The sequence below is a fragment of the Anastrepha obliqua genome, chromosome 3, assembly GCF_027943255.1.
Source record: "Anastrepha obliqua isolate idAnaObli1 chromosome 3, idAnaObli1_1.0, whole genome shotgun sequence".
Classification (NCBI taxonomy): domain Eukaryota; kingdom Metazoa; phylum Arthropoda; class Insecta; order Diptera; family Tephritidae; genus Anastrepha; species Anastrepha obliqua.
The window spans coordinates 107,390,826-107,401,043 of NC_072894.1; the positions used below are offsets into that span (position 1 = coordinate 107,390,826).

The following is a 10,218-nucleotide window of genomic DNA, read 5'->3' on the forward strand; positions in this document are numbered from 1 at the left end:
GATCCAATAATTACATTATTATTATGAGTTTCGAGCAGTCGATTTGAATTGCTTTGATTGGGTGGGTGCGGCTGAAAAGGTATGGTCAGTTTAATGGGTGTTCTAATGAGTTTCTTTTTAGATTTGAAAATCGTGATAAAATAGAGAACAGGTTCAAGATAAGTATATAATTGGTGCTGCTTTTGGATGTAAGGCCGAGCTCCTTCTCATATTTGTGGTGAGCGTCTTAATGTTTTTCACAAATGGAGAGACCTTCAGTTTTACGAGGCCTCCGAACAGCAGATGCCTTTTTGAGGAGCTTTTTTCATAGCAGAAACTCAGGATTGCCATTGCCTCCCGCAGGGTGACCGCTATTATTTTTTATACATTTTTTTTTTGATTTTGATGTTTCACGGAGACTCGAACCTGTCCGTATTTTGGCTGCAACAAGATAATGATGTGAGTCGATACATCTAAAACACTAGAAGCGTGTTTTCCATCTATCACAACATGATCTATCTGGTTTCACGTTTTTCGATCAGGAGACAGCCAAGTAGCTTGATGTATTTTTCTAAGCGGAGTCTGATGTTGCAGACTACCATGTTTCGAGCCCCGGCGAAGTCTATCGGCCTTTGTCCGTTACCGGATGTTTCGTTGTGCAGGCTGAATTTTCCAACTGTGGGACCAAAATTCACTTCTTGCTTACGCTTCCGTTGAAGTCACCAAGCATGTTTTTTATATCATAGCTTAGGCAGTACTCATAGGAACGTTCCAGACGGTCATAGAAGGGATCTTTGATCGCATCGTCCTTCTCTTCCGTCGGGGCGTGGGTGCATAATCGCTTTGATGCGGATTACTGTGAGACGCTCATCCATCGGAGTGAACGAAAGCACTTGGCGACGAAGTGTCTCTCCCACAACAAATCCAATACCGAATTTGCACTCTTTTATATGACAGCTGTAGTAGATATCGCTAGTAGATATCGCTAGGTCCAATGCTCTTCTTGCCTTGCCCCGTCCATCGCATCTCTTGAATGGCAGTGATGTCAGCCTTTGCTCTCACGAGGACATTAATCAGCCGAGCAGAGGCACTTTCCCCATTAAGGAACCGGACATTTCAAGTGCATGCCCTAAAATCATAAACATCAGTTCGTTTGCAGGGGGTCGTCATCAGAATGGTAGTCACGCGCTAGTCCATTCGGCTACGGCGGCCGCCGGCTAGGTAGGCAACAATAAAAGCTCTGGGTTTGGTAATCCGAGTGCTGCCATCAAGGTTGTAAAGCAATGCAGTGAGTGGTCTTAGCCTGTGGATAAAGTGCGTTAATGTTCATTCAAATGATTGACTCAGCTGTCCCTGCAGTAAACCAGCCTGTTATTGACGATCTTTCTCAGTTCTATGTTGACAAATTCTGGCTCTATCTCACGAATGGCTCAGCCGATGTTAATCGTAGGGGTCTGAATTATTTGCGAATCAACAAACACCGTAGTGAGCATTTTGATGTTTTACCACGACTGGAGGGAGCTTCAGTTTTACGTAGTTTTTAAACGACATATGATTTTCAATAGAAGATCTTTCATGACCGAAAATGGTATGGGGGATGGCTGCTTTTTATTATCATTTAATGCCTTATGCCCACAGTGGACATTGAACTCGGTTAAGGCAGACTACTAAGCTGGTTTCTATTGAGTTCTATTGATGAGATTTCTTCTTAGGTGAGGTTAACCCGACTGGCATTAAGCCACGACTTTTGGTCCCAAGCGATACCAGATAGAGACTGACCTCTATTCAAATTTGAAGTAGACATCTCGTAGTATGTCAACGCTTTTAGCAAATCTAAGCAGCGCTGGAGGATCTATTTTCGAGATTTTCTCCAGATCTTCAAAATTTCAGGCTCCCAGGCAATCCAGTATTAATAAGCAAAAATAATTTTCGGCAATAAATTGAAAGCAATAAAAGAAGGAACACAAGAATTTGCTTTTTTTTACGAAAGCATCGTACACGGAGGCCACTAAATACATTAAATTGTCTAATGATCAATAAAAGTAAAAAATTGCATTGCCACTGGGACGATGCGGTTTCGGTAAGGAAATATCCAAACTAAATCTTACAAATGCAGATTTTTTTATGATATTTCACTTAGTTAGCCATGGCTTCTACAACTTTTACAACCGCACAAGAGAAAGGTGTTGTTGACATTTTATGACCATCTCAACTAATTTAGGGTTTTTACCACTGCCAAACGATTTCCGTTTGCCATAAACTTGTACTTGTGGGGTTCGCCTATTGCATAAAATAGTTGTAAATCTTAATAGGGTACATGAAAAAGAGAAAGAAAAGAAAGCAATAACAAGCTTCAATTAAGATGAAAAAGCAAAATACAATGAAGTGTTAAACACCAATGAAATACAATAAGAAATTAATCGATCCAATCGTTGTTGTAGGAAATTTAAACAGTGTGCACAAAAACAAAGTATAGAAGGTAGGCTGAATTTACAAAATAAACAGTATGAAATTACAAATTATTGAACGGCTGGATTAAATAGAGTTGGATGTGTGGGTACGGCTGTTTGTAAACCTTCTTAATTTGCATCCAACGAACTAATAGCACAGGCGATACTTTTCAATCAATTTAGTCCACCTTTGATAGTTTTTTTATCACCAACAAATCCGGTAAAAGCTGCGGGTTTCGTTGATGACAAAGCCTCTTAAACACTCGTGGGATCAGGCAGATGGAAGTAGCATTTTACTTCTTGGCAGTGAGAAAAAAGCATAACCCCAAGCACACAATATATCCTGGTGCCGTCGATGAGATGAAAAAAAAAACAAAACAAAAAATGCGATTCGTCCCTCCCTCGTGACTTGCTACGCTCCAAAAAGTGATATACAGGATCCGGCACTCGAAGTGTAACCATTTAAAAAGACCATAAATTTAGTTTGGAAAATTACTTTTATTCAATTAAAATTAAAAAATGTGTGAAAATAATACAAAATTAAGAATCAATCTACTTTTGCTCGATATGACCACCTTTTCCCTTGACTATGGCCTTGGGACGGTCCAGAAACGAATCGCAAGCTGCCCAAATGTGACTTGCAGGTATTTCGGTCCACTCGCGGACAATGGATTTTTTCAGCGCCTTGAGACTGATGAATCTTTTAGTTCGCACCTTCCTCTCCGAAATGACCCAAGGAGACAAATCCATTGAACTCGCGTCTGGTGAACTTGAGAGCTGTTGTGTGGACGTTATAAAGTTCGGAACGTTGTTTTTTAGCCATTCTTGGTTCACTCGAGCCTTGTGAGACGGTGCCGAGTCCTGTTGAAACGTCCATGGTCTGCCACCGAAATTCCACGGATTCAAAGCAACCGCCAGAATAATTTCCCGATAATACCTGTGCTGGGTGCTGCCTCCTGGTGGCGAAGCAACTCCTTCGCTCTGACTTGTTGCTGCTTTGGTGTGCGCATTTTGGATCTTGTATGCTGCGGATTATACTGAAAAATGATCTCAAAGTCAAGTCCTACAAGATCCTACGGTCAGATATTTTCAGTTCTTTCGCCATTTGATTGCCACTTTGTCGGGGATTTCGTTGAAGTCGCTTCTTCACTTTTTCAACCATTTCACGTGATGTTGCAGTCTTTTGATGACCACGTCCATGACGTTTCGCGATGCTCCCAGTCTCATTTCAACGAGTAATGGTGCGAGCTCACGAACAATCGCAGGTTGTGATTTTCCAGCCAAATATAATGCAATCACACCATTGTTCTCGCCAAACTAACAGAGCAGTCTCAAGTACGGCTACAGAGTACCGGATCATGCATTCAGGTCTACAAATAAACTCTTAATCGCTCTGCAACCTCTACCGTTTCCCAATGATCAATTAGTAGTAAGCCTTAGTTTGAAGGCTGTAGTAAAATCTAAAGTTGGTCTATAATATTTAATGGTTGCAATAATAAAAATGAAGCCACGCTTGTTAGTCTTTGGTCCTCAATCCTACTACGTCTTTTATTTTTATTGAGGCTTAATTTTGCAATTAATAGAAAGTGTTATTACACCGTCATTCCGGTTTAGCGTCCCAGCAATTTACATATAAGTAGTACATAAAATCCCTGATTTTTTAAGTGCATCCGTACACACATACATACATATCTAGCTAAGAGGTTCTTTGTCTTATTTACCTTTCAACGAACTATTGCTATTCATGCACATTGGACACTGATCGTTACGAAACATACAGGAATAGCAACGCTCATGTCCACAGGTGTCGATCAATTTCCGGCGTTTGCCCTTGTCGAAAGAGATGCGACAACTGGGGCATATCGTACCGCTGCTGTCGTGCTCCAATAAGCGGCGAATGGATTGGAGATCTGGAAGTATAAAAAGGAAAACAAATATTAGATAAGTTAAAAAAGATAAAATATGTCACATATGAATATTTAAATACTAATATGGGAAAAATGTGTTATGAAGGAGTGTAAATACAAGGTGGCGCAAAATTAATCACACTATCCGAAGACTTTACATTTTTGCAATATAACTCTTGCCAACAGGTGCTAATTTTGGCTAAGTGCGCCTTCTCGACGAACGAAAACAACACTCTGCAAGACAGTCAAACAATCAGATGTAGCTGCTATTGGAGTTTTCGAGAGGGAAGTACTTCGCAAGATTTTTGGCCCTGCTCGCGTATATGACGAATGAACCACGAGCTTTACGGAGATATTGACATTGTCAATGTCACCCTGCAGAGACTAAGGAGCCTTGGTCATATCGTCCGTATGGAAGAAACTGCTCCGTCAAAGAAGGTGTCTGAGACGGTAATTGGCGGTCGCCGGCGAATAGGGCGTAAGTAAGTCAGTAAGTAAACAAGCAGACAAGCAATGGAGCGTAAAAAGGTCAAAATAAAGATTTACATCACTCAAAAGCATTTTTTTTTTACTTAGATATGTGTACAAGGTGGCACAAAATTAATCATCCCATTTTGTAAATTTCTTTACTAATTATTAATCTTCTTTAAAAATTACAGCACCGGTAGTGTTTTTTTTCGATTATAACTCGAAACTAACCAGAAAAATTGTCAAGATATATGTACAAGGTGGCGCATAATTAATCATCCAATTTTGTTTTTGAATATTTTTTTTTCAATTTAGTATTTGCGAAATGGCGCAAAATTTATCATCCCATTTTGTTTTTGAATATTTTTTTTATTTAGTATTTGGGAGGTGGCACAAAATTAATCATCCAATTTTGTTTTTGAATAATTGTTTCGGTGCAAAATTTATCATCCAATTTTGTTTTTGAATATTTTTTTAAATTTCGTATTTGCGAGGTGGCGCAAAATTAATCATCCAATTTTGTTTTTAAAAAATTGTTTTTATTGGAGAAAAATTATTAAGATATACATATGTACAAGGTGGCGCATAATTAACCACCCAATTTTGTCTTTTAAAATCTATTTATTTTTTCGTGGTGGCGCAAAATTAATCATCCACTTTTGTTTTAAAACATTTTTTTATTGGCGCAAAATTAATCATCCACTTTTGTTTTAAAACATTTTTTTATTTAGTATTTGCAAAATTAATCATCTAATGTTGTTTTTGAATAATTTTTTTTTGTACGAAATTTTAAAATTTTTTTAAAGTTATAATTTATATTAAAGTTATAATCGAAAAAAACATTACCTGCACTGTAATTTTTAAAGAAGTTTAGTAATGAAAGTTTTACCGCTAACCCGCAAACTCGGTCCGTTCGCATTCCAGACACGATCAGTTTGAAGGAAATTTTTGTTTGAGCGGGATCGAACTTGGAATGGCACGCTCACTTAAGTGAATGCTATTACTCTATTGAAAGACTGAGTATTGAACTGAGACCATGTGAGCATTCTACCATAACGAGGACGAATTGTGTTCGACCTTATGGCGTAGATCGCCCCTAAATGACCAATCGTGTATTTATTTTTGCTAAAAAAATATGTTTTGCTCTGCCTCTGATTTTAAGAATTCGCTCTACTGTAGCACTTCCTGAACAAAATTTGTGTTTTTCCTTGAGCGGAAATAGATTTTCTACGTTTATTTTTCTATCAAAACAAACAAACGCATTTTAATGCAAATTTCAACTTCCTTGGAAGTCGAAACGAGAATGAGTACTCGACGTCTAGCGTACGAAAAAAATAAGTGTAATGATCTGTGCGCACTTTGCGTAGGTTGGGTAATAGGATAGAAGATTGTCAGAAATTAGGCAACGAAAAAAGGAAAATAATTTAAAATGCATACTATGAAAAAAGTCGAACATAAATACATGAGCGGCGCATAAGCTCATGCAAAATTACAGTCGAATACTAAGTGATAAATGCAATTCAACAAAACACAAAAAACAAAAAAGTAAAATTTTACAAACACCGGCAATTTTTGCAGCCAGACTTTTTGACTTCGCATATATTTTTCAGCAAAATTGCTATGAAATTTTTTTAGTTTCCACTTTTTTTGTTTTTGTTTTTTGTTTGTTGCATAGACAACCGGTTGGTAGAGTGCATGTACTGCAACCCACGCAATTCTTTAGTGGGAAAATAAAATTGAAAAAAAAAAAAATTATTTGGAAAAAAATCGTATAAACCCACTGCCAAATTGCTTTAGCGGTGCACACAGACTGCTTTTTGTACATAAGTAGGTATGTATGTATATATATACTACATATATTTGCGGGTACAACCTGGTAACCCCAAATACAATTTGTTTTTGTATTACCTAACAATTTAATGCAGATTCGAATGCGCGCACAGGAGAAAAAGAATTGGAATTGCATTAAAAAATAGCTTTATATATGTACATATGTATGTATATGTGTATGTATATATGTATGTTTGCATAAAGCAATACGCAGTTACCAAATGTGCTGATTTTTTTTTATCAGCTATAAATTTTTTTTTTTTCATTGACTTTTTTCGAGTGGCTTTGCATGAATGAAACCCACACTCGCTGACTTGCACACACACACACACGCAGACACAAATATAACAGCAAAGTTCATTCAAAAACTGGCGACTGGTTACTTGCTGCCCCCCCCGCGCATGCGTGCAATATGCAGCGTGCAGCGTCGCAACCGGACGCAGGCCAAATTGTTGTAGTAAGCACTCGTCAACCCACTCGAAAAAACATTTTTGCAAAAATCATTTTTTGTTTTGCCGATTTTTTTTCTTTTAATTTTCTTTTCGTTTTGCTAGCTTTATGTAATTTTTGAAGTATTTCTTTCCCCCCTCCAAACGATACTCGTTAACTTCTTTCATTCAACTGTAAGCGCGTGTGCGCAACGTTTACATCCGTCCGTCCATGGCAAGTAAAATACACCGCAGGGTAGAATGCTGCAAAGTCGATTTGCTGATTGTAATGTTTTTTAAAGTCTTCATAGCAATTGTGCTTTATGTGCTGTTGCTATTGTTGTCGTTGCTGTTGTTGCTGTTATTATTACTATTCTTGTAGGAGTTGGCACAAGTGCAATTGCGTGGGCAGATTGGATGGCAAATGTGCAAATGGCAGCAGCTGTGTCTATGTCCATGGCTGTGTCTGCGTCTGCGTCTGTCGCTTATGGTCTGTAAATGTCATTTATGCGGGCTTTATTGTGAAATCTTTGAATTATGCTGGAAGGTTAAGGTTCCCCACCCACTGCTTGCTTGTGCCATTCGATTTGGGTATGTAAATGTGAAGGTACCATTGGGTTATGTTTAGGGAGTGTTTTTGTTTCTAAAAGGTAAGTTTGTGCGTGAAACCAAGTATCTACAGTGTCAAGAACAGGAAAAGTCAAAGAACAGGAAAACGGAAAGCAGGATGCTGAAAAAATTATTTGCTCTCACTATTACAGCTCTCAGTTTCAAGCAGCACATCATAACTTATAGAAACATGGGGTTGCAGGTACAACACCCCAAATAAAGGTTAAGTTAGGTAATAGCGTTTGTTCACTATGGGACACACTCAGGCTCATAGTCCATTATGATGCTACGTGGAGCACTTGTCCTTGTCTGTCCTAAAACCAGTGTAGTAGGTATGTAGGGAAGTGAAATGGTTGAAGTGCCAGTCTGGCACTCCTCAAGTAGCACTGAAGCGCCGTTTTGATACCATTATGAGACCTCCAATAGGCAAATATCTACAGCCAGCCAGAGTTATTTATTTAATGGAGAATATTGATGGGATTTAGGTTGGCGCACTGCTCCAGGCTGTCGAAGAAAGGAGCGCCCAGTCCTTAATCGTCTAGCGGCCAAACCCGGATTTTTCAAAGGTTTTTGCAGATGCCTGATTTACAAAGTATTGAGATCTTCCAACTCGTTAAAAAATTGTCTACCTAAAGTGGTGAATCTCCGTCAGCAAAGAGGGTAGTGGCACAAAAAGTGCGAGATCTTCCTCATTTAGACAGCTTCTGCAGAAGTCATGTGTCTGCACGCCCATTCTTTGGGGGTGTCTGCCTGTTGGCAGTGGAGTTTCTGTGCGTGTGCAATAGTTTAAGGTAAATATGAAATAATGTTATCGACCAGGCACAGCCCACGGGAAATGCTCCTGAATAACTCTTTTCTGCTTTGTAGCCAAAATTATAACATTGGGGAAGACTTTTTGCGTGGGTTAAGGTTACAAACGTCCAGAATTTTCACAAAATCGATTTGTGTTTTTACAGATTATTATTCTGTATAGTTTTAGGCGTATTTCTGTGGAAGTCGATTGTAAAAATTCCCTATGGTTACAAAGTTATGGTAGAAAATGTAACTGCCCGACGAGAGTTTGATGCACTCAGGTAGCTGTTCTTCCTTTGAGGCGTGAAAGTTTAAACTCGTTTTTCTAGAAACTACTTTTTCTGGCACGGTCTGCATGATAACTCATATATGTAGTTTTTAATATTTTTTGTTGCAGTTTTCTTTAACATTCGAAAGTGTTTTCTCTATAGTCCGTCGAACTGGATTTTTGATAAATAATTAATTAAGTGTGACATTTATGATATGACATAATTAAAGTGTGACATTTATGACGTAAAACGAATACCTTTTTTAAAATGCCGTAAATTGGAAAATTTTTCGAAGTTCAAAAATTCGGCTCGACGCACTATAACTACAACTTTATTCTACAAGAACTTGTTTACTTTTTGCAGATCCATCAACATTTCAACGAGAAATGATGCAGACCGTGAAGTAACTTTTTTCATTGTATTTATTTTATTTTTTCTTAGTTTTGAGGCTTACAAATGGAATACCCAGGAGGAAAAAATCAACATTTTCGACACCTGCTCTTCTTCACTTTTTTTCGCTTATCATCGAGGCCAAAAAGCCGCCCAAGCAGCCCCTAACATTTGCGGTGGAGGCGAGTCTACAGCACAGAAAAGGTTTGCAAAGTTCAAAAATGGCCTCTTTCACGTCTATGACACATCCCGCAGCGGAAGGTCTTCTGAATTCGATGAAGAACGCCTCAAATCACTTTTGAAGGCGAACAGTCGCCAAACCAGTCGCGAATTTGCGGAAAAAATTAACTGCGATCATAAAAGGATTCCCAATCACCTTCATTCATTGGGTTTTATCGAAAAATTGGGAGCCTCGCAAGCTCAATGAAAAACACAAAGAAAGTCGCCTTCAAATTCCTTTTCAGCATCTCGCCCGACATCGAGGAACACGCGGTCATTAACAGCGCTTTTTGTCCCGAAACGTCAGGGGAGATGAAAAATGGTGCTTATACATTAATATGAAGCAAAGAAAGTTGTGGGTGGCTCCAGGAGATACACCAAAGCCGAGAGTCAAGCCGGATCTTCATCCAAAGAAGATCATGATATGTGTTTGATGGGACTGGGAGGGCATGGCGCACTGGGAAATACTAGAAAAGAATGAAACGGTGAACAAGGAGCTCTACATTGCCCAGTTACACCGCGTGAATGAGGCTATTCGACTGAAAAGACCTGATCGACATTGTCAAACTCACACTCCTTCACGACAATGCCAGGCCCCATGTTGCATAAGTCGTGAAAGCCGCACTCCAAGAGCTCGAATGGGAGGTACTTCAGCATTCCCTCTACCGTACGCCGGACCTTGCACCGACCAATTACCATCTTTTCTGCTCGCTGTCAAACCATATGCGTTAGGTTCGATAACAAAGAGGACCTTAAAAACTGTCTCAACAACTTCTTTGACAACAGACCAGGCGATTTTTGGCGGAACGGGACCAACAAATTGGCTCAGAAGTAGGAAGAGGTTGTAAACAGCAACGACGAATATATTATTGATTAA

At 39.0% G+C, this 10,218-nt stretch overlaps 1 protein-coding gene across 1 annotated transcript in view; it reads right to left on the reverse strand.

The window, feature by feature from the left end:
- LOC129242148 (protein TANC2) overlaps positions 1-9,941 on the reverse strand; it is a 78,712-nt gene extending 68,771 nt beyond the window's left edge. Inside the window, exons 1-2 of the mRNA XM_054878711.1 lie at positions 9,914-9,941; positions 4,151-4,339 (exon numbers count right to left, since the gene is read on the reverse strand). Of these exons, the coding sequence (XP_054734686.1) occupies positions 4,151-4,339; positions 9,914-9,941 (217 nt within the window). The remainder of the gene's footprint in view (positions 1-4,150; positions 4,340-9,913) is intronic.
- Between the last annotated feature and the right edge of the window lie 277 nt (positions 9,942-10,218).